Genomic DNA, 25,443 nt, shown 5'->3' with positions numbered 1-25,443 from the left:
AGGGAGGACCAAGCCCAGCTGAGTGTGGCACTCAGAAGGACGTGGAGCTAAAGTAGCCCCACAGAACAGAGGCTGCTTACCCAGAAAGCTGCTGAAAATCCTCTGCTGCTTGGATCCTCTGGAGAGGTAAAGAGACAGACTTAACTTTTGTTTTTCTTTTCATTAGAGCCCAGGAAGCTCAGTCTGGGCTTCTCAGATACCCAAGAAGATAGGAATCCAGCCTCCTTCATATAGACTATTTGCTTTTTTCCTTGTGAGGAACAGCAGGGTGAGCCCAGACTGTTGTGTAGTTTGCAGGATTATTTTGTTTGCCTTTTCCTTTTTTTTTTTTTGAGTGCGGTTAAACCCAGAAGGTGGGGAGCTGTCTCGCTAAGATTTACAGCTGGGAGACTGCATCCTTCACTCCAAACCTGTGCTACAGTGACATCTACAGCCAGAGAGGGATGTCTGGGATGAGAGAGAGACCCACCCTCACTCCATGGGGAAGCCCTTGAGGTACAACCCATGACAGAAAGTGAAAGCAGATTTTACATAAAACAAATGGAAAAAAGGGGAAATTGATAGCAATGAATATAAACTAGTAGCTAGAAATGTAGAAATTTGATAAAGGAAGCAATGAAACACAAGGAGAAAGCTATGGCTAGCAGAGTTAAGGACAGTAAGCAGTTTTTAAAGTATATTAGGAACAAAAGGAATCCTAACAATGGTATAGGTCCATTGTTAAATGGAAATGGCAGAATTGTCAGTAATTATGCAGAAAAGGCAGAAGTGTTCAATACATATTTCTGTATTGTATTTGGGAAGAAAGCCAGAAAATGTAGTCTTGTCTGATGATGATAATGAAATGCTTTCCATTCCAGTAGTAACTCAGGAGGCTGTTAGAGAGTAGCTACTAAAGTTAGACATTTTTAAATGAGCAGATCCAGATAACTTGCATCCATTTTTTTTAAAAACTGACCAAGGAGCTTTCAGGGCTCTTAATGTTGTTTTTTCAATAAGTCTTGGAACACTGGGGAAATTCCAGAAGACTAGAAGAAAGCTAATACTGTGCCAATGTTTAAAAAGGATAAGCGGGACGACCTGGGTAATTATAAGCTGATCCAAGACAAAATAATGGAATGCTGATATGGGACTTGATTAACAAAGAATTCAGGAGGGTAATTATAAATACCAATTACCATAGATTTATGGGAAATTGAGTTTACAAGATTGGCTCATCTAATATAATTAGACTTATGTAGGGCATTTGATTTGGTATTACATGACATTTTGATTGAGAACTAGAACAATAAAGTATCAGAGAGGTAGCCGTGTTAGTCTGGTTCTGTAGAAGTAGCAAAGAATCCTGTGGCACCTTATAGACTAACAGACGTTTTGCAGCATGAGCTTTCGTGGGTGAATACCCACTTCTTCGGATGCAAGCAGACCCACGAAAGCTCATGCTGCAAAACGTCTGTTAGTCTATAAGGTGCCACAGGATTCTTTTTTATTGTTCTATAGAAGTAGCAATCAACATGGCACACGTTAAATGGATTAAAAACTGGATAATTGTTAGGTCTCAAAATGTAATTATACATGTGGACTCATCATTAAGCAGGTGTGTATCTTGTAGGGTTTTGCTGTTATTCAGGAGGGACTCTGGTATAGAGATGTGAGCAGCAGGATGGAACAAAGATTCCTAGCATTTCTTCCCAGCAAACATGTGTGATCTTCATTAATTCACTTAACCTCCCTATGCCTTAGTTTATTTGTCTATAAAACGGGGAAAATACTAATTTAATAAGAGTGCTGTGGTTTAATACTTAGAATGCACCACAACCACTAAGTAATCTTCACAATACCCCAGTGAAGCAAGTACATTGTATTCCTATTTTACTTATGGGTAAAATAAGACTGAATATGGTCAAGCAACTTGCCCAAGGCCACAGAGGGAGTTCTCGATTCCTAATTCCATTTTCAAACCACTTACCCCTCTTTCATTATTAATTGTCATAAACCACTTCAGATCCTGTGATGAAATAGCACAATTGATTATTACTATCTGTGCTGTAAAGTTCACTTTACTATTTGTGTACCAGATCAATTAACTTAATTTTTCCTTAAAGCATATATGAGGCTTTTAAAAATAGTTTTTTACAGGAGGGATACAACTCTTTCAGAGGCAGGTATCAGGACCTGAAACGAGACTTCACTGGCATCCATTTAGCAGCACTTGCTCTGGAGTACATAGGATGGGCGCTTTTATTGTTCAAGCTTTTGATTCTTGTCCGCTTAGTTCTTTTGGAAATTTTTTTGTAGAAATACCTGTGTTTCTTGAAAAAGTTGTGTAATGTTTTCCTGTTAGCCTGGCATTGTAAGCATTTCATTGAAATATTTGTCAGGATTGGATGAAGTAGTGACTGCTTTATCTCAAAGACTTAACTCCTGTAATTGGTTACTGACAAGCTTACCTGGGAACTGATTCCTTGCTCCTGGTCTGCAAGATTAGTGTGGATGCTTGTTTGCTGCTAAAGTTTACGAATGCAGTGTCGGTTATCTGCATCCTCATCTGGTATATAGAGCACATATCTTGGAGCAGGGGGAGGAAATACATAGGCTCTTTTTATATCAGCAGGATGGTGGCCTGAGCCTCTGTTTGCCAGAAGCTGGGAATGGGCAACAGGGGAGGGATCACTTGATGATTACCTGTTTTGTTCATTCCCTCTGAAGCACCTGGCATTGGCCACTGTCAAGAGACAGGATACTGGGCTAGACGGACCTTTGGTCTGACTCGGTATGGGTTCTTATGTTCACACCTTCTCTCAGCCTCATAGTATCTGCCTGCCACATACCTCTCACATGCACAAAGCTGTTTCTCTTTATATAAAAGCAATTCCTCCCATAGTATGTATAATTCTTTAGTCTTCATCTTTCGCACTTTATATATACAGTCTCCATAGGAAGCAATTTCTGCCATGCAAGTCTCTTAAGATCAGGATGTGTATTTCACCATCCTCTCAAGATCAACGTCTTTGTACAATCAAGCTTAACTGTTATCCATTTAAAAATAATGTATTGTTCCATCTATTCATGACAAATCATATAGCAAATATATCACTAAAGCAGCTTAAGCGAAGTTTCTGTTTTGCATTCCTTGCTGCAGAACCAATTCAGTGCAAAAGAGACTTCAGTCTCATCTAGCAGAGCAAATGCAGCACATAAGAACGGCCATACTGGGTCAGACCAATGGTCCATCTAGCTAAGTATCCTGTCTTCCGATAGTGGCTGATGCCAGGTGCTTCAGAGGGAATGAACAGAACAGGCAGTCATCAAGGGATCCATCCCCTGTCATCCATTCCCAGCTTCTGGCAAACAGACTAGGGACATTCAGAGCATGGCATTGCATCCCTGACCATCCTGGCTAATAGCCTTTGATGGACCTATCCTCCATGAACTTATCTTGTTCTTTTTTGATCCCTGTTATAGTGTTGGCTTTAACGACATCCCCTGACAAAGAGTTCCACAGGTTGACTGCGTTGTGTGAAGAAGTACTTCCTTCCTTCCAAGATTTTATAGACCTCGATTATATTCCCCTCTGTGTCACCTCTTTTCCAAGTTGAAAAGTCCCAGTCTTTTTAATCTCTCGTACAGAAGCTGTTCCATACCTCTGATCATTTTTATTGCCCTATTCTGTACCTTTTCCAATTCCAGTCTATCTTTTTTGAGATGGGGTGACTGGATCTGCATACAGTATTCCAGATGTGAGCATACCATGGATTTATATAGAGGCATTATGATATTTTCTGTCTTATTTATCCCTTTCCTAATGGCTCCTACCATTAACTTTTTTTGACTGCTGCTGCTTATTGAGTGGATGTTTTCAGAGAACTATCTACAGTGACTCCAAGATCCATTTCTTGAGTCATAACAGCTAATTTAGACCCCCATCATTTTGTTTGTATAGTTGGGATTATGTTTTCCAATGTGCATTACTTTGAATTTATCAATATTGATTTTCATTTGTCATTTTGTTGCCCAGTAACCCAGTTTTGTGAGATCCCTTTGTAACTCTTTACAATCTTCTTTGTACTTAACTATCTTGAATAGTTTTGTATCGTCTGCAAATTTTGCCATCTCACTGTTTACCCATTTTTCGAGATCATATATGCCTGTGTTGAACAATACTGGTCCAAGTACAGACCCGGGGAACACCACTATTTACCTCTCTCCATTGTGGAAACTGGCCATTTATTCCTATAATTTAAACAGTTACTGATCCATGACCTTCCCTCTTACCCATGACTGCTTACTTTGCTTTAAGAGCCTTTGGTTAGGGATGTTATCCAAGGCTTTCTGAAAGTCCAAGTAGACTATATCCATTGGATCACTCAGGTCCATATGTTTGCTGACCCCCTCAAAGATTGTAGTAGATTAGTGAGGCATGATTTCCCTTTGCAAAAGCCATGTTGACTCTTCCCCAACATATCATGTTCATCTCTGTGTCTGGTAATTCTGTTCTTTTCTATAGTTTCAACCAATTTGCCTGGTTCTGAAGTTAGGCTTTCTGGCCTGTAAGTGCACGATTTCCTCTGGAGCCTTTTAAAAAAAAAAAAGGTCTTACATTAGCTATCCGCCAGTTATCTGGCATAGAGGTTAATTTAAGTGATAAGTTACATATCTCAGTTAGTACTTCTGCAATTTCATATTTGAGTTCCTTCAGAATTCTTGGGTGAATACCATCTGGGCCTGGAGACTTCTTACTGTTTAATTTATCAATTTGTTCCAAAACCACTGGCACCTCAGTCTGGGACAGTTGCTCATATTTGTCACCTAAAAAGAATGTCTCAGGTGTGGGAATCTCTCGCACATCCTCTGCAGTGAAGACTAATACACAGAATTAATTTAGTTTCTCCACAATGGCCTTATCTTCCTTGAGTGCTCCTTTAGCACCTTAATCGTCCAGTGGCCCCACTGATTGTTTAGCAGGCTTCCTGCTTCAGATGTTCTTTAAAAAAATTTTGCTGTTACTTTTTAAGTCTTTGCCTAGTTGCTCTTCAAATTTTTTTTTGGCCTGTCTAATTATACTTTTAAACCAGAATTTATGCTCCTTTCTATTTTCCTCAATAGGATTTAACTTCCAGTTTTTAAAGGATGCCTTTTTTGCCTCTAATGGCTTCTTTTAATTTTAGTCATGGTGGCACTTTTTTGGTCCTCTTACTACAGTATGTCTTTTTATTTGGGGGGTATACATTTAATTTGAGCTTCTATTATGGTGTCTTTAAAAAGTTCCCATGCAGCTTTCGGGCATTTCACTTTTGGGTCTGTACCTTTTAATTTCTGTTTAACTAGCTTCCTCATTTTTGTGTAGTTCCCTTTTCTGAAATTAAATGCTATTGAGGTGAGCTGCTGTGGTGCATTCCCTCCCCACCCCTCCGCCTGGGTTCTTTCAAATTAATCATATTATGGTTGCTATTACCAAGTGGTTCAGCTATATTCACCCATATTCAGATCCTGTGCTCCACTTAGGACTAAATCAAGAATTGCTTCTCCTCCTGTGGGTTCTAGGACTAGCTGCTCCCAGGAAACAGTCATTTATGGTGTCAAGAAACTTTGTCATGTAGCACAACTCATGTAAGCAACTTTAATAGTAACTTCAACTGACCTTGTAATTTATAATTACATACAATTTCTCAAATGTAGATGACCAGAAACTTTTAATGTTGGGACATAAAAATCAAGGTGATAATCTGACAAAATATTTGGCTGTGGTAATAGCATAATTTTCTTGCAAAACCTCATTTTGAATCGGTGCATGAGCCGCTAAATGCTGTATTGTCCTTAAAGTGTTGTCACAGTATAACCCCCTGTTTTCACCCTTTGGTACAGTCTGTCTTGAGGATGCTCATATCTACAGTTTCAGTGCAGTTTGAGGCTCTGGTAGCACCAGTTCTGTGAACTTTAATAGAGGTGATACCGCATGTGTGGAGATTTTGCTGCACTAAAAATTTACTCCCATACATGCACGTGTGTTTGGGCTAGTCACTGATGCCAGAATGCAAAATCCTGGAAGGGATGCTGTGACCCAAGATAATCAGTCTTGACTCTCCATCTGTACAAAGAGCAGTTTTGCAAGTCATCAGCTGAGCAAATATATCTCTAGTCAAGATGAAAAGTGTTATTGCAGGGACTACAGAGTCCTTAAAGAAACTTTGTTGAATTCATGTACCTTCTCTAGACTTCAGCACTATATTTATTATGTCTTATTGTCTGTATGGCAGGCAACCCAAAGTTATGTTGACGAATGTCCTGAGGACAGAAATAGGAAGAAAATACACACAGAGCCAGCTTATAACTGATGCTAATTTATCTGATGTTGACAAGTTGCAATCAGATCGACCACCTTCATCATCCGTTGCCAGCCTAGAGATATTGCAAATATTAAATCCTCCTCTCCAAAGCCTTTTTATATCCAAAAGGTACGTTGTTCAATACTGATTAAGTCTTAACGTCCTGGATCTTTGCTTCATTTGACTAAAAATCATAATCATTTGCTTGCAATTGTTTTTTATGGGAAACTATTCCTTTTTACATTGTAGATGTTACCTGTTGTCTTGATCACAAGCCTTACTCTTGTGACTGTCACTTTGGATCATATAATTTGAGTGTGCCTGTACCAACCACAGTCTTGTGGGATTTCTGATGAGTTGGTGGCTAGAGCTTGATTAATTCTGGTCCAGCTTATTGGACTCTCTGAGATGGGTGTTTTTCATCACTCTGGTGAAAAGAAAACACATTCACATCTAACTGTCCCCCTAGAAGAAGAAATCTACAATTCTTTCCTTTTCTGATTGTTCTTCTGGATCTGATTTTGACTCTCTTCCAAGTCATACTTCTCATCACAGACCACCTGTGTGCCAGTTCTGGAAAATTGACATCTGCTCTGCAAATACCAAGGCTCCCTTGCGAAGGACTTTGTACCTTTCAGCAGAACAGGAGTGGAAAGAAAGACATCAGACACCACAACATGCTATGCTGGAAAGTGACCCAGGTGGATCAATTTATAGAGAGAGAAGACAGAGGGAGGTGTTTACAGGGCATAGCTAAGAGACAGCATCATTCATAGCAAATTCAGAAAAGGCTGTGGCTGTACATCATCATAATCATCTGAAAGAAATCACAATGGGAACTGCAGAGCATAAACACCAGAGCTTGAGGGAAGAGAGCTATTAGCAACACGAACCAGCAAATTGACTGTGATCACACATGTTAAATACTTTGATAGTCTTGTACATTTGAACCACTGATAAAATGCATTTTGTCATCTCTTGATGTTTTTGATTGACCTAATTTTGGTGCTCATCTCTTCTGACCTATGCAGATGTTCTTCTCAGCCTCACAATCGCCTGATATATGGCAGAGAGACACCTGGGATTTGTGACAAATGGCCAGAATTAATTACAGAGTCCGTTACATGCTTTACATATATACTGTTTGCCAGCTGATGGCTAGAGGTGTGAGTGAATCGGACTGATGGACAATAAGATTTGTTTTACTGGCGGCTTCCTGTTCCTAGGAGAATTTTTAAGATCACTCTGCAATTCTTTCAGTGTTGAGATTTTGCATGGAAGTTATTCTAAGATAAATTTTATGTGAACAGAGAATGATAAATCCTCAGTTGAGATGTCAAAGGCAGTCTAAATGCAACAATATGCTAGCATACTGTCGCTGAGCTAAAGTTAGGTTGGTTTTCCCCCTTGTCTCCTCTTGACTACCCAACTTCCTACCCATGGTCTGTTGTCTTTGTTCTTTGTGTTAGCTGCCTGACATAGATTGTAAGCTTCTTGGTGGAGAGATCTTGTCTTATGTCTGTAAAGGACCTTGAACAAAATGGTACTTTTGTTAGTAGTAATGATATTTGGTGTTACCAAGCCACTAAGTTACATGAATTCAACCAAACATTTCTTTATCTAGATTTCAGTGCAGCATTTATCATTTATTGTTATATGTATGGCAGGCAACCCAAAGTTATTTTGAAGAATGTCCTGAGGATGAAAATTGGAAGAAAATACATAAAGAGACAGCTTATAACAGATGCTAATTTTTCTGATGCTGACAAGTTGCTATCAGGTCAACCACCCTCATCATCTGTTGCCAACTTGCAGACATGTCACATATTAAGTCCTCCTCACCAAAGCCCTTTTATATCTAAAAGGTATGTTCTTCATTATTGATTTTGCTAGCCTTATTCTTTCTGAAACAACATAACTTGTCATGAAAAAGATAACTTCTGTGAAACTGTTTTTATGAGAATCTGACTTGAAGCAATAGTTGAATTTCCTGAGTGCAAACTAACATACGGTATTTTCAACATCCGATCATTTTAACATTACATTATTCTCATTCTTGCTACATCTGACATTACTTGGTCACCTTTTGTTAATAAAAGAACTTAGATTTGGAAAAGATCAATGTTTTATGTTTAGATATGATTACAAGGTTTTAATATGACTACGTTGGTTTGAAATGATGTCCAAAACTAATCATTATGTCACTTGCCTGTTGCTGTGATATTTGGTATCTTGGTTCTAGGTTTTCTTTGACATATGCTCAAAGCACTTGTATATGCTAGTCTTGTTCTTCCTAAATCCACAACTGGTCTCAACCCCATCATCAGTGTGCAGCAAGGACTGCCCCTCTCATTGCTTTATCTTTCTATTTCTCCTATTTCCATGTTTATATAGACTTCAGTACAACAGAAATGCTTTATGTATGGAATTAGCTGTAGAAATGAAGCTGACTAGGATTACATAATGTAAGTTTCATTCTGCATTTGCAAAGTGAACTATTCTGTCTCTCCTTCTTCTGTGCTCGTCTCTCTGCTTAAAAGAAAAACAGCATCAAGAACAAAGAAAAATAAAAAAGAAGGGAGAAATAATGAAAAAAAGGTTATGACTACACAGCAGCTGGGAGGTGCGATTCCCAGCTCAGCTAGACATAAATACACTAGCTCCATAAAAGTTAGCATCTGAAAATAGCAGTGTGGCGACGACAGCTCAGGCTAGCCACCAGCATACATCCTTACGTGACCCCCTGAGTATGTACTTGTGTGGCTAGCTCAAGCTGCCAGCAGTGCCACTGCAGTTACACTAATGACCCTCCTCCCCATCCTTAAAATCCTGATGCGAACACAAGCATTTTGCAAGTTAGCATGCAGTACAAACACTTGATTTGAGCTTACAGCATATATGTAATGGTATTAGGCAGATGCATCCTATTATTTCTTTATCGAGGCGCTTCTTTTTTTTCAGTCTTCACGGTCTCTTTATAGCCAGGATCATTTCAAGAAACAATGTGAAGTGCTGACTCGGACGAGGCTTGACAAACTAGTATTTGACTCTGAAACCACTTTGCTACCACTTACCCCAGGATGAGACTTAAGAAAAATCGGAGTGTGTTGGATATTAACCACATAGTTTGAAGGTGACATACTTGGCCGTATAAATCAGCTCATGCATGTTTTACAACAGCACCTTTAGCATGGAAATGGTGGGATTTGTATTCTGCTGTGCCTGGATATAAATTTGGAATGACAGTTGCGTGTGTTCATAGTGAGCAGACTGTATGTGAAATTGTGTAGATAGTCCATTGTATTTAGAACTGAGGCCTGGTCTACAGTATGCGTTTATACCGAATTTAGCAGCATTAAACCAATTTAACGCTGCACCCATCCACACAACGAAGCCCTTTATATCGATATAAAGGGCTCTTAAAACCGATATCTATACTCCTCCCCGACGAGGGGAGTAGCGCTCAAATCGGTATTGCCATGTCGGATTAGGGTTAGTGTGGCCACAATTCAACGGTATTGGCCTCTGGGAGCTATCCCACAGTGCACCATCGTGACCGCTCTGGAAAGCCATCTGAACTCGGATGCACTGGCCAGGTAGACAGGAAAAGCCCCGCAAACTTTTGAATTTCATTTCCTGTTTGGCCAGCGTGGAGAGCTCACCAGCACAGGTGACCACGCACAGCTCATCAGCACAGGTAACAATGCAGTCTCCTGAGAATCGAAAAAGAGCTCCAGCATGGACTGCACGGGAGGTACTGGATCTGATCGCTGTATGGGGTGAGGATTCCGTGCTAACAGAACTCCGTTCCAAAAGACGAAATGAAAAAACATTTGAAAAAATTTCCAAGGCCATGATGCAGAGAGGCCACACCAGGGACTCAGTACAGTGCCGTGTGAAAGTTAAGGAGCTCAGACAAGTCTACCAGAAAACCAAAGAAGCAAACGGAAGGTCCAGGGCAGGGCCAAAAACATGCCGCTTCTACGCTGAGCTGCATGCAATTCTAAGGGGGTCCGCCGCCACTACCCCACCCCTGTCCGTGGATTCCAAGGTGGAGGTGATAATCGCAGCCATGGATGAGGATTCTGCGGATGGGGAAGATGAGGAGGAAGAGGACGACGAGCTGGTAGAGAGCACACAGCACTCCGTTCTCCCCAACAGCCAGGAGCTTTTTCTCAGCCTGACAGAAGTACTCTCCCAGCCCTCCCAAGCCACTATCCCAGACAATGAAGCCATGGAAGGGACCTCTGGTGAGTGTACCTTTGTAAATATAAAACATGGTTTAAAAGCAAGCGTTTTTTAATGATTAATTTGCCCTGAGGACTTGGGATGCATTCGCAGCCAGTACAGTTACTGGAAAAGTCTGTTAACATGTCTGGGGATGGAGTGGAAATCCTCCAGGGACATCTCCATGAAGCTCTCCTGGAGGTACTCCAAAAGCCTTTGCAGAAGGTTTCTGGGCAGCGTTGCTTTATTCCGTCCTCCATGGTAGGACACTTGACCACGCCATGCATGTAGCAAGTAATCTGGTATCATTGCATGACAAAGCCTAGCTGCGTATGGTCCCGGTGATTGCTGGCATTCAAGCAACATCCGTTCTTTATCTCGCTGGGTTATCCTCAGGAGAGTGATATCGTTCATGGTAATCTGGTTGAAATTCAGGAATTTAAGTAAGGGGACAGAGATGGCCATTCCTACTGGGCTGTTTGCCTGTGCCTTAAAAGAAATCCTTCCCTGCAGGTAGCCAAGCAGGGGGGAAAGGGGGTGCGCGATTGGTGCTGAGCTTTTCCGCGTTTGGCTAGCAGGGATCTTTCCTGCTACCAGCCACGCGGTTTGTGGGGGTGGGGGGAAAGGGGGGTGTTTAGCAGTGATCTTCCATGATGCCAGCCATGGGGTGGTTTCTGCTGCTGCACGTTAACAGGAAAGAAGCAGCACTGAACGGTAACACCAAAACTGCAGGCACTCAATATTAAGATGCAAAATGCGACCTTGTAGTGAAGACACATGTGCTATGTAAGGTGAATAGTGTTGTTCACCGTGAAAGAGTATGACCATTGTTCTCTAAAATGTATCTTTTTAAAATACTTCTCTCCCTTTTTCCCCTCCCTCATGCAGCTGCAAATTTTTCAAGCCTCCCTACTCCGTCCCGAAGGCTATCTCAGATAAGGCGGCGGAAAAAAAAGACGCGAGAAGAAATGTTTTCGGAAATCATGGAAGTGACCCGCAATGAAAGAGCTCATCTGAATGAGTGGAAGGAGGTGGTAGCAAAGTACAGGAAAGATGCCAGTGACTATGAGGACATCAGGGACCAACGTGAGGACAGGAGAGATGCTCGAGATGAGAGGTGGCGGCAGGAAGATCAGCGGTGGCGGGATGCAACTCTGGGGCTGCTGCGTGATCAAACTGACATGCTCCGGCGTATGGTGGAGCTTCAGGAACGGCAGCAGGATCACAGAGTGCCGCTGCAGCCCCTGTATAACCATCCTCCCCCCTCACCATGTTCCTTAGCCTCCTCACCCGCCAGACGAGTAAGAACTCGTGGGGGTAGGCTCGGTGCACCCGCCCAGTCCACCCCAGTGGACAGCCCAACCAAAAGGCTCGTATTATTATGAAATTTTTTTAGTGGCCTTTTCCTTCCCTACTATTCTCCTCTGAAACCCCACTCGGGCTACCTTGTCAGTTCTCTCCCTCTTTTTATAATTAAGTAATAAAGAATACATGATTTTTAAATGCGAGTGACTTTATTTCCTTAGAAAGCAAGCTGTGATCCAGGGGGTGGGGGGATGGCTTACAGAGAATGAGTCAATCAAGGGGGCGGGGTTTCATCAAGGAGAAACACAACAGTCACACTGTACCCTGACCAGTGATGAAACTGGTTTTCAAAGCTTCTCTAATGCGCACCGCTTCCTGGTGTGCTCTTCTAATCGCCCTGGTGTCTGGCTGTGCGTAATCAGCGGCCAGGTGATTTGCCTCAGCCTCCCACCCCGCCATAAAGGTCTCCCCCTTTACTCTCACAGAGATTGTGGAGCTCACAGCAAGCAGCAATAATAATGGGGACATTGGTTTGGCTGAGGTCTGAGCGAGTCAGTAATGTGCGCCAGCGCACCTTTAAACAGCCAAATGCACATTCTACCACCATTCTGCACTTGCTCAGCCTGTAGTTGAACAGCTCCTGACCACTGTCCAGGCTGCCTGTGTATGGCTTCATGAGCCATGGCATCAAGGGGTAGGCTGGGTCCCCCAGGATAACGACAGGCATTTCAACATCCCCAACTGTTATTTTCTGGTCTGGCAAGTAATTCCCTTGCTGCAGCTGTTTAAACAGAGTAGTGTTCCTGAAGACGCGAGCGTCATGAACCCTTCCCGGCCATCCCACGTGGATGTTGGTGAAACGTCCCTTGTGATCCACCAGTGCTTGCAGCACCATGGAAAAGTACCCCTTCCGGTTTACGTACTGGGTGCCCTGGTGCTCCGGTGCCAAGATAGGGATATGGGTTCCATCTATCGCCCCACTACAGTTAGAGAATCCCATTGCAGCAAAGCCATCCACTATGACCTGCACATTTCCCAGAGTCTCAACCCTTCGTAGCAGCAGCTTAGTGATTGCTTTGGCTACTTGCATCACAGCAGCCCCCACAGTAGATTTGCCCACTCCAAATTGATTCCCAACTGACCGGTAGCTGTCTGGCGTTGCAAGCTTCCACAGGGCTATCTCCACTTGCTTCTCAACTGTGAGGTCTGCTCTCATCTTTGTATTCTGGTGCTTCAGGGCAGGGGAAAGCAAGTCACAAAGTTCCATGAAAGTGCCCTTATGCATGCGAAAGTTTCGCAGCCACTGGGAATCATCCCGCACCTGCAACACTATGCAGTCCCACCAGTCTGTGCTTGTTTCCCGGGCCCAAACTCGGCGTTCAATGGCTAGAACCTGCCCCATTACCAGCAGGATCTCCAAAGCGCAGGGGCCCGCCTCATCACTCTCGTCGCTGCGCTGCCGTAGCCGCTGCCTCCTCGCCTGGCTTTGCAGGTCCCAGTTCAGCATTGACTGCACGAGAATGCGCAAGGTGTTTAAAACGTCCATGATTGCTGTCTTGAGCTCAGCAGGGTCCATGCTTGCCATGGAATGGCATCTGCACAGTTCACCCAGGAAAAAAGGCGCGAAACTGTTGGCTGCTGCTGCTTTCACGGAGGGAGGGGTGAGACTGTACCCAGAAGCACCTGTGACAATGTTATTTGCCCCGTCAGGCACTGGGATCTCAACCCAGCATTCCAATGGGCGGGGGAGACTGCAGGAACTATGGGATAGCTACCCACAGTGCAACGCTCAGGAAATCGACGCTAGCCTCGGTACATGGATGCACACCGCCGAATTAATGTGCTTAGTGTGGCCGCGTGCACTTGACTTTATACAATCTGTTTTTAAAAAACTGTTTCTGTAAAATCGGAATAATCCCGTAGTGTAGATGTACCCTGAGAGACGACCTGTAAGTTATACATCTGGAATAGTGAGCATGGACTTTCTCTACCCACTGATAAATATTTAAGGAGCAGCTGCTGTATAGGTTTCACTTTAAGCAATATATTAGAAAAGGCAGTACAGACATTTCAGTTTTGAAACAGCTGGTTGCTTCTTTGCACTATGTAACCAGTTCTGATAAGTTTTACAGTTCACAGTGTAGGCAGGGCAACTGCACCTGTATTTCCCGCCTTGTGGTCCAGCAAGGGCACCGACTCTCAAGCTTCCAGCTGTGCAGCTATCAGATCTCTTGGGCAAAGATGTGTCTGTCTGTCTGTCTGTCTTCCGTTTTTTTTTTTCCAGGCTGCACAGTTCCCTGCCTACACTGTGAATTCCCCAGCAAATTAGACTGATTAAGCAGGGCTGCTTTGCCTTCTTTTGAAAGATTATAAGCAGTGTAATTGCCCATATGTATACGTTACCATACAGCTTTTCCTAAACATACATGTTTATTCTTAAGGTGAACACATTACAGAGAAAACATATTAAAATAATAAAAGAACCTATACACATGCTAATAAGAATACCAGAGATCACCCCAATTTTAACAAGAGCTCTGGCAGGTATACAGTTTTTCAGACCCCACCAAGGGGATTTTCTGTGTTCACAAGTTCATAATAGCTGTTAGATCAAAACAAGCACACCCATGAAAAGAGTAGTCCCTCCTTTATAGAGCCAGGGTCTTTGATCTGGAAATAGGTAATTTGTAGACAATGTGTTTCTCCTTCAAAAGTCTAGGTAGGTACTTTCATAACTAACGGCAGTACATTGGCATACACCTCTCCCTAAAGATTTCCTGGGAAACCCGCTTAATTTAAAGTGTCATTTTGTTTCAAGTAACCCTCTGAAGCTCTCATAACACTTCCCAGAATTTACTTAACCATGTCTCCTCCCTAGAGACATTACATACAATCCCACAATAATACATCAAATTTGCATTTTTAATAGAATGAACGCTTAAGGTATTTCAACTTAATTCAGTAAGGTTTGTCTAGGATATTGCAGGAATTTGCCATATCTGTCACAATAAGCATGAGCAAGTGCATGCTTTGTGAAGACAATGCAGAGCCACAGGTGAAGTGTGTTAAACTGAGATGAAAGAACTTCAGGCTCCCTCTACTGAAGTTTTTAGACGGGAATGGAGGTGGCTCTATGTTTAAAAATTAGTTTATTCAAGCCAATCGTAAACGTGTTTTTTCAATATCTTCGCCAGTTACATTCACTGAAACAGTGTTTCAGAAATTGGTTCTCTCAGCTTGCTTTGTAGCAGGGTTTCTTTGTTGCTTGAGGGATTAATTTCTCATGTTTATTTTGTAATAATCTTCTCTGACCCCAGGCATTAAGTAAAAAGGTTGGACCTGTTTGATAAGGCATGTTAATAGGAGAAACCAATTTTCAGGGATCAAATGTTACTTTTAATGGTGATGAGTAAGTGCTGATAAGACTGCTTACAAACCTGAGAAGTCTGTCTAAAATGTGTGATGTAAAAGTAGCAATGCTGAAACATCTTACTCGTGAAGTTACTGTTCTAGACAAGCTCTGTTTGATTCTAGTTCCAACTCTACCTGGTAGTTTTGTACAGGATACCTTTGGGACCTGATTTTCATTTACACAAAGGCCCCTTTACACAGCTCTGGCAGAGTAACAAGGCCTTTATAGTGGGTTCAAATATATGTACATCCTCATTAAGGTCCCTTGACATAACCAGAGCAGTGAATAAGGGCCTCAGTATAAATGAGACTCATGCCTTTGGTATAGCAAAAGTATCCAGTTTTATACGGTGGATATAAAGAGCCAATAAATATATATTTTTATTTATAATATTTATATAATAATACATGTTGGAGGCCTTAGCTGGGCTTCTCCATTCTTGTGCCTCCACAGGGCAGTCAGTTATTATGCTTGCCATTTAATTCACATGTAAATAACTGATTTGTGGGTATAATCAAATATATATTTGTCCAAGTGACTTAAAATTGTGGGTGTAGAAATTGATACCATCTTCTGAAAATCTGCCCTCCAATGTCTGTAGTAGGGAAGCATAATTTTTTAGTGTCAAGAGAAATTTTAATCCACTGCATATAGAAAGGCCAGAGATGTCCATTGCAAGTGGTGATAGAGCCTGATCCTGCACCCCATGAGAAGTTAATGGGATTTCTCATGTGAGTAGGTGATGCAGTATCAGGCCCCATTTGATGAAAAATACATCAGTACTTTTCAAATGGTTTGGTATTAGAGAATTGCTTGTAGCACTCAGGGAAAAAAAGCAGAAACTGAGGTACTCATATTAAATCACTTCTTGCCTTCTGAATACATAGCTTTCCCCACACTGATACTGTATAAATAACTGATTTTGTCTCGATACCTGTCCAGGGTGAATGCTTTAAGGTGCAAGGCAATGGAGAATTAAGCCCAGTGTATATAGTAGCCTTGTAATCTAGCGGTTCTGGTGTCAGTTTAGTGATGCTTTTCACTCCAGTTCCGACATGTAATTTAAACTGCAACGTCTTGTCAGTTGTCTATACAAGGTACTACATAGGTAACTGAATGTGTGTGTGTATTATAGGGGGAGTTGGGAGCAACCTTTATGTTAGTTTCATAATATCTATGATAAAATATTCTTGCAACCCATTTTTGAGACACAGCTGCAGCAGTTCCCTGTGCACTGGGAACCCTATGAGTGGACAGTCTCTCTGTGAAGGAAGATGAGAGAGTTAGGCTGAGCTCCCGACAACAACCCCTATATCTAGGCCCATCACATGGCTCCAGTGGCCCATCCCTATGTGGAGAGGCATCACATGGTGATGAGCAAACCCAGAGTGGCTTATTATTTAATCAGAATGCATCAGTGTGTGTGTGTAAAGCCTTATTCAGAGTTCTGTTTCCTATTATAGATGTGACCATGTGTGAATTTAACAAGGAAAATTTTGGTGTAAATTTGAATACAGAATGCCCCCCCTCCCCAATTCTTTCCTGCATTTCTGTTTGCATTCATGATACTATATTTTTAATTTGATTTTTCTGACTTGGCCTATCTGCCTGCCGGAATGGATGGTCTTCCTGTCTCTTAAGGTTGTCACCTTGAATCTTTCATATCAGTAAGATGCTTTTACAGTAAGATGCATCTCAGAATTTGTATGAGGTACCTTTTTGTCAGACCTCTGTCAATGTTGTAAGTATCATTACTTCAGATGTTAACACACACACCTACCATTCTAAAAACAGATTTGAAACTCTTATGAAGAATGGGAAATCTATTCACCAAATATTTAAAATAACAAAATAAGTTTATAAATGTGCAGGTAACCTCAACAAGAAAATACAGATAAGAACTAAAGGAAAATAACTCAAACCTCCTGTTTTACTATACATGAATTAATAACTCATCTACAATAGTGTTACATAGACATACCCAGCACTCCACAAAAACATATTTCTTCTAATCATAGTCTGATCACAGCTGTCTGTCTTGTCTTATTCCCATTTCAGCCAGCTAAAAAAACCAGGTAGGAATTTTAAAAGTAGTAAATTTAGACTAGAAGATGAAAACATTAGTAAATAGCTCTAGATGTTGAGCCCTTTTAATTGCTTCAGAGTATGTCTACACTGCAGTCAGAGTTGTGACTGAAGCTTCTGAATACATACCCAAGCTAGCTTTAATTTAGTCAATGAGAGCACAAATAGCACTGAAGTATCACATGCTTCAGCATGGGCTGTACAAACCTACCCTGGACCCTGAGTACTTACTGGAGTAGCTAGCCTGCACTGAAGTCAGCGACTGGTATTAGTACTCAAGCTAGCTAGATCAAAGCTAGGTTGGATATGTCTATACGTGCGTCAGTCACATCTCTGAGTGCAGTGTAGACATTCCCTTGGAGACCTGATGGGTGCTGCAGAGGCACCCAGCATTCATCAAATCACAGAGTTCCTTTTGTGAGCCACTTGCAATATTCCCAGATCATCTGATAGCCCGGAGCTGAACAATTAACTGTTCCCTCATTTTAGCATTTGTTATACAAAAGAATTTGGGAAGAGGGACAGAAGGAGTGGGAAATTTGCAAGCATATTATGGAGTCTCTGGAACTCACATAAAAGATAGATAATTGCTAATTTGTTTGTTTTCCATGTGTTAATCCCCATCCAACAGTGTGAAAATCTCATTTTTAAGTGCATTCCACACTTGGAAAATTATTACTAACAACTAGCTAATCAGATTTTACAATTAGTAAATAGGAAAAAGAAGTGAGAAACTCAGTCCCATAAGTACCCACCAATTTGCCTTGAAAGTAACTGTGTTTTATTTGTAATTCTAAAACTATATTAGGAATCTCATTTATTTTCCACAGGGTGTAAGAATACTTTTAAAAATATTCCTTGAGACAGCTTTGCAGTGTGTTCAAAAACAAACCCATGAATCCTCCCCTTTGAATTACCTTACACCTTGAGACCATCTCCAGAGGTGACCCATCACCATGGTGATCCTGGGCAGATCATAGCTGTATAGAAACCTGGGGAAAGTAAGTTGTTTGTGTTGGATACCAGCCCTCCTGACTATTTGAAGGATTCCACACATTTTCACAGCCGTTTGATTATTCATATATCCATGCAGGTCACCTTTTAAAGTAATATTCACTATCAATACTATACTATCAGTGAAAATAAGATGAACTGAGTTTATCTGTATTTATGTAAAGGGGAAATGTTTGTGTTTGCATATATATTTCCTGAAACATTCCTGAAGAAATGTTTGATTGATGGTATGTGTCAAATGTCTGGGGAAGATTGATTAGTGGTACTAAACTAAATGCTAGAAACTCCTGATGATTTTTGCAGGGTCTCTTAAAATGGGAAACTCTGAGCGATTGACAGACAGATAGAGGGACCGATGGGAATGAGGATATGGGGGTAGACATTACGGTATCGGAGGTGGAAACCAAACTTGAACAGCTTAACGGAAGTAAATCGGGGGGTCCGGATAATCTTCACCCTAGAATATTAAGGGAATTAGCGAGTGATATTGCTAGCCCGTTAGCGATGATTTTTAATAAATCTCTAAATTCGGGGATTGTACTGTTGGACTGGAGATTAGCTAATGTAGTTCCTATATTCAAGAAGGGGAAAAAAAGTGACCCGGGTAACTACAGGCCTGTTAGTTTAACATCTGTAGTATGCAAAGTCATGGAAAAAATTTTAAAAGAGAGAGTGGTTACGGAGCAGGAGGCCGATGGCAACTGGGATAGTTTACAGCATGGATTTACGAAAGGTAGATCGTGCCAAACCAACCTGATCTCCTTCTTTGAGAAAGTAACAGATTTTTTAGACAAGGGAAATGCGGTGGATCTAATATATCTGGATTTCAGTAAGGCGTTTGATACGGTACCGCATGAGGAATTACTGGTTAAATTGGAAAAGATGGGGATTGAAATGAAAATCCAGAGGTGGATAAGGAGCTGGTTAAAGGGGAGACTGCAGAGGGTAGTATTGAAGGGGGAACTGTCGGGTTGGAGGGGGGTTACCAGTGGAGTTCCTCAAGGTTCGGTTTTGGGTCCGATTTTATTCAATCTATTTATTGCTGACCTGGGAACCAAGAGTAGGAGTGGGCTGATAAAGTTTGCGGACGACACCAAGTTGGGAGGTATTGCCAATTCGGAAAAGGATCGGGATATCCTCCAGGGAGATTTGGATGACCTTGTAAACTGGAGTATTAGTAACAGGATGAAATTCAATAGTGAGAAGTGTAAGGTTATGCATTTAGGGATGACTAACAAGAATTTTAGTTATAAGCTAGGGACGCACCAGTTGGAAGTAACGGAGGAGGAGAAGGACCTAGGAGTCCTGGTTGATCGTAGGATGACTATGAGCAGGCAATGTGATGTGGCCGTTAAAAAAGCAAATGCGGTCTTGGGATGCATTAGGCGAGGTATTTCTAGTAGGGATAAGGAGGTGCTAGTCCCGTTATATAAGGCGTTGGTGAGACCTCATCTGGAGTATTGTGTGCAGTTTTGGTCTCCCATGTTTAAGAAGGATGAATTCAAACTGGAACGGGTACAAAGAAGGGCCACTAGAATGGTCCGAGGAATGGAAGGCCTGTCGTATGAAAGGAGACTTGAGGAGCTCGGTTTGTTTTCCCTAACCAAAAGAAGGATAAGAGGAGATATGATTGCACTCTTTAAATATATCAGAGGGATAAATACCAGGGAAGGAGAGGAATTATTTCAGCTCAGTGCTAATGTGGACACGAGGACAAACGGATATAAATTGTCAGTCAGGAAATTTAGGCTTGAAATTAGACGAAGGTTTCTAACTATCAGGGGAGTGCAATACTGGAACAGCCTACCGAGGGAAACAGTGGGGGCGAAGGACCTCCATGACTTTAAGATTAAGCTAGATAAGTTTATGGAGGAGATGGTATGATAGGATACCGGGCTTAGTCAATAGGTTAATTAAGTGCCACACTGGTAAATGGTACATGGGTCAATGATATGATATTCTTAACCTTTTTCCAGAGGGTATGGCTGGAGAGTCTTGCCCGCATGCTCGGGGTTCAGCTGACCGCCATATTTGGGGTCGGGAAGGAATTTTCCTCCAGGGTAGATTGGCTGTGGCCCTGGAGGTTTTTCGCCTTCCTCCGAAGCATGGGGCAGGGGTCGCTTGCTAAAGGAGTGGGGGGATCGGCTTATGTGGCCTGCATCTTGCAGGAGGTCAGACTAGATGATCATATTGGTCCCTTCTGATCTTGAATTCTATGATTCTATGATTCTATGACAGGCAGACTACATACCCACACAGGTTAAAATAACATTATTTAAGATGGGAAAGTCAAGCACTCAAACGTTTAGGAAATGCCAGAATTAAAGTTGCCTGTGCAACCTTAATTTGGCCCTTTTATGTGTATGCATTATGATAGTCTTCAATTATATGATATACTATTTTTTTCCACAGGCCCCCTGCTTCATTCAGTGTACAGTACTTATTCAGTGATCAGCTATTCAATATTTTGTTTTATCCTGATAGTTCAGTGTGTAGCCCTCGCATGCCTTACTTACTGCATGTTATTCCAATTCTGCTCTGAAGTCAGAATTATTTTCTCCATGGGATTTTTTATGGCAGTCATTGGTATAGTATGAAAGTGCTTCACAAACATTATCTTCACAACACAGCTGTGAGATGAGGGAGTGGTATCCCCATTTTACGGATATGGAGAAGAGAGACGGAGCGATTAAGGTCAAAAGTATCTACTAACTCTGTGTGCCCAGTTTGAGACAACTAGGATCAGATGTTTTTAGAGTACTTAGCATTATAGAGTAATTTATATGTTCAAAGCACAGCTCCCATTGACTTCATTTGCAGCTGTGAGTGCTCAGCAATTCTGCAAATCAGACCCCAAGATCTCTGGTCAGGCACCCAGAAAATGAGGAATGTGCAACTTATGACCACTTGTAAAAGCTTTGGTTTAAGTCACTTGACTAGAATCACATAGGAACTCTGTGGCAGAGCCAAGGATAGAATCCGATTCCCTAGGGCAGCATTCAACTGCCTTAACCGTGAGACCCTCCTCTCTTTTCTGGCAATGCACTGCATCATTCACTCCACACCTTCCAGCATCTACAGAAAATGAAGCAATGATCCTCCAGTCAGCAGTGTTCCTCACTACACAGCCCTGATTCATTGCCAGAGCAGGTCCATCCTGTGCACTAAAGGAGGCAGAGGTCCTATGGAAAAAAACATTGTGATCATGTAATGAAAGGATAGTATAATGCATGTGCACAAGGGAGTGAATTAAGATTGCACAGGGAGCCTTAACTCTGGTATTAACCTGAGTGTGAATAAGCCACCTGTCTGAGCAACACATGCTACGCCTACCTAAGTGCCTGTCTGGACAATGCTATATTGGTGTGAGAGCTTCTCCCACCGACATAGCTACTGCCTCTCGGGCAGGTGGTTTTATTATGCTGATGGGAGAGCTCTCTCCTGTCAGCATAAAGCGTCTTCATCAGACATGCTACAGTGGTGCAGCTGCATCGGTTCAGCTGTGCCGCTGTAGCGCTTCTAGTGTAGATTGGCCCTAACTTTTGAATGTTTGACATTGTAACATCAATATCCTTTTAACGTAGCACCTGGACATAATTTCATAGGCTTTTTAAAAAGCTAACTGAAAAGACAGAAGTTCTATTGTGGCATCATATTGACACCTGTATGGTTCATCAGCTGGGGTAGAACCTTTAGATCCACCATGCAGACTTCTGCCACTTGAGCTGATGGAGTAACTGATACCAGTAGTAAGTTGTTATCTTCTTTGTGGCACAACACTAGAGGGGATGAGATATACACTTTGCCTGTGGGTATCTCAGATATTTGCTAACAGCTGAGGACGGGAAGTTCAGGAATCTTGGGTTCCATTCTAGAGCCAGTGTTCTTCAGAGGGCACAGATTCTTCTACCCATTCCACACAAGTGACCTCTTTTGCCCCCTCTCCTCCAACGTGTCCCTGTTCCAGTCCTGTCTGTTCCTCACCCTGGCTCCTTGACCCAGGCCCATTTTCCTCACTTTGCCGGATCCAGTCTCCTTGCCCAGGAAATATGTCTTGCTTCTCTGGATTCCCCATCCCAGTTCTCTCCACTTCGTTTCCTCATCTCATGTTTCTCTCCCCACTCCTCGAGTCATGACCCCTGCGACCTCAATGTTTCCTGTTCCCGTTCGCTCCTAGGCCCAGTCACCCTCTCTGGGCTCTCATCCAGTTGTGTCTCCTCTGACTTCTTGTCCCAGCCTCTTGAGCAAATCCCAATTCTCCCCTACCTCTCAGCTCCTCATCCAATATGTTGCCCTACACCTACTGTGTCCACATCTATCTGTATTCGAATTGGAGCTTCCTCCTCAATGCTGCCATCCAGGAGGAAGATCATTGAGAGCAGGGAGGGTACGTCTACACTGCTCACTTCTTACAGCAGCATGTAGAGTACATACACTGTTTGCCCCCTGGCCCAGGTATAAATAGAAGTGTTGACAATGGAGCACTGCTTAGGTGATTAAAGTAAAGACATGCCTGAATCCGGTGGGTATATACCCTACACAGCTCTCTGTGCACCCAAACAATGCCTCCTCCAATTACAATGCTGTTTTTATCAGTGTAAGGTCCTACTGCCAGAGGACAATATGGGAAAAGGCTCTGGCAGAAGGGAGGCAGTGAGGAAAGGCTCCAGCAGCTCCTTGCTACTTGAGCCACTTCTTGCCACAGAAAAAAACTCCAGTAGCTAGGAGGCAGCAGGAAAAGTAACTGGCAGCTCCCCACTGCCAGCTCTCTTTCCCGTTGCCTCCCCCTTGCCAGAGCTTTTCACTGATACTTGTAGCTACACACTGCAGTGAATGCAGCCTGGCATGTAGCTACACATCCCGTACATGCTGCCACCCGTGGTGTGCAGTGTAGACGTAGCCAGAGAAATAGTTTCCCTGTTCTCAGTTCAGGTACCTGGACCCTGACCTGGCACAGCCTGCAGCAATCCAGAGCTGCAGTTGCAGAGACAGTCTTGCTCAGCCCTGGACTGGTGCAGAGGGAATTTGAGGAATTTAGCTGCTAGAATCTAAGAAGTGTCTACTGAGCATGTGCAAACTATAATTTTTCGTGGTCTTCTAACTTGGCCAGATTTGGGTGAATTTTTACAAGGACAGCAAAAGGCACTTACTTGACTCAAAGGCAACTCTTATGCCAAATTTCAAGCCACTGCTCTAAATCAAGGGAGTGCTTTTTAAAGAATAGGTCTCCAGAATTTTTTAACATAGGCGAATGAACATATTTTCCCCTCACTTCATTCTCTGAAATGGCTGAACTATTTTGTCTGAAATTTTCCCAAAAAATTCAAGTTGAAGCAGACTACTGACATGGAAAATATAAAATAGATTAATATGGCTTATTGTCCAAAATGACCGTCCTTTTTTGCTGGTGTCGGAAATGCATTTAAGTACCCACATCTGGCAGGCCCCAATCCTGCTAGGTGGTGTCTCCTGTTTTTTGGTACAGTACTAAGCTTTGTCAGCTCCCATTAACTTCAATAGGAGTTGAGGGCTGTCAGCAGCTCACAAGATCAGACCCTCAAAACTGAAGTGTGACATCAATTTATTGGTACATTTTGTACAGAAAAAAAGAGTTGTAGAGGGGAGTAAATGCCTTGGTTCTGCTATTGTTGTTTTCATTTTTTAAATAAAACCAACAGCTTGAAAAATAGGCACAGACTAAGACGCGTAGTTTTCCTTTTATCAGTTTTCAGTAATCTTCCTTATCTTCCTTCAGCCCTTCTGTGCTAAGCACATCCTTTTCAAGACCCTTTTAGCTGGAACACTCTGTTTAAAACCTTTTCTCTTGGGAACAACTCATACTTTTGTGCCCATTTAAAGTCTCAAATAATTTGAAATGTGCTATATTGCCCCTATACCTGATGTTAATGACAAAGGGAAGGAGATATTTAATTAACTATGGCTTTTCTCTTTGCAGTCAGTGCTTCTGATCATTGTCTCAACAGTGCTTCTCAGGCAGCACTGGCAGGACAATACTTAAATAACCTTTACCAGTGAATCAGATTCTCATGTTGTGCACCTTCTTAGAAGCATCCTTTTCACTAGTGATCAACACTGCTAATGTCAATACGTCTAGTAGTGTATTTCCATGGAGGAAACTGAATGTCTGCATTGTATTTTGCTGTGCTTCACAGCACTTACTAGTGAAGCAGGATTCTGTAGTCTGATCCTACTCTGATATCCATAAAGAGGGTTAGTCAGTACCCTTGCAGAATTAAGGAGAATTCATAGTTGCTGTTTTTACAGGAATGAATGGCGCCAGAAGAAGACAGATGACAGTCTTCTGAAATTGTCTGAACCTTCTAAAGAAGCAGAAAGCAATAATGCTCTGTTTACTGTAAGAAGATTTGACCAGCAGAAGAAAGGTTGGTGATGAAGATCAGTATTGATTTGCATTCAAATATTTGGATATTACGGTTGAATAACTAGATATTTGCCTTAGATTTACAAGCAGAGTGTAAGAAAAAGAAGGTAATACAAAGGTTTTGCTTTGTGAACAGGGTATGTACAATTTGTCAAAAGTGTGTGGGTAAAATATCCATATGCTATCAAATATCCAAAGTTAAATTTTTAATGTTAAGGCAATCACTTAAACTCACAAACAGAAGGAAATTGAGAGCGAAGCCTCAGGCTGTACCTTCAGTTATTATAATTAGGGCTGTCAAACGATTAAAAAAATAATTGCAATTAATCGTGAGATTTAAAAAAGTCATGATTAATTGCATTTTTAATTGCACTGTTGTTAATAGAATACCAATTTAAGTTTATTATAAATATTTTTGATATGTTTCTACGTTTTCAGATATATTGATTTCAATTACAACAGAAAATATAAAGTGTACAGTGCTGACGATGTTATTTTTATTACAAATATTTGCACTGTAAAAAATAAGAGATTATATTTTTCAGTTCACCTCATACAAGTACTGAAGTGCAATTTACAAATATAGAATTTTTTGTTACATACCTGCACTCAGAAACAAAAGAATGTAAAACTTTAGACCAGGGGTGGCCAGCCTGTGGCTCTGGATCCAC

At 41.8% G+C, this 25,443-nt stretch overlaps 1 protein-coding gene across 13 annotated transcripts in view; it reads left to right on the top strand.

Annotated features, from left to right (window-relative positions):
• Positions 1-25,443, top strand: part of SENP7 (SUMO specific peptidase 7) — an 87,766-nt gene that overhangs the window by 17,623 nt on the left and 44,700 nt on the right. For 7 of the 13 annotated variants that reach the window (XM_045001770.1, XM_045001764.1, XM_045001767.1 and 4 more), the window contains exons 5-7: positions 6,258-6,455; positions 7,994-8,191; positions 24,655-24,773. In XM_045001770.1, the coding sequence (XP_044857705.1) occupies positions 6,258-6,455; positions 7,994-8,191; positions 24,655-24,773 (515 nt within the window). Of the gene's footprint in view, positions 1-390; positions 496-6,257; positions 6,456-7,993; positions 8,192-24,654; positions 24,774-25,443 lie in introns of those variants that run through there. The other 6 variants (XM_045001773.1, XM_045001772.1, XM_045001776.1 and 3 more) reach the window with 2 other exon arrangements.

This window comes from Mauremys mutica, chromosome 1 (assembly GCF_020497125.1).
Source record: "Mauremys mutica isolate MM-2020 ecotype Southern chromosome 1, ASM2049712v1, whole genome shotgun sequence".
NCBI lineage: Eukaryota > Metazoa > Chordata > Testudines > Geoemydidae > Mauremys > Mauremys mutica.
The sequence above is the reverse complement of the archived record's forward strand: the minus strand, read 5'-3'. Positions and strand labels throughout refer to the sequence as shown.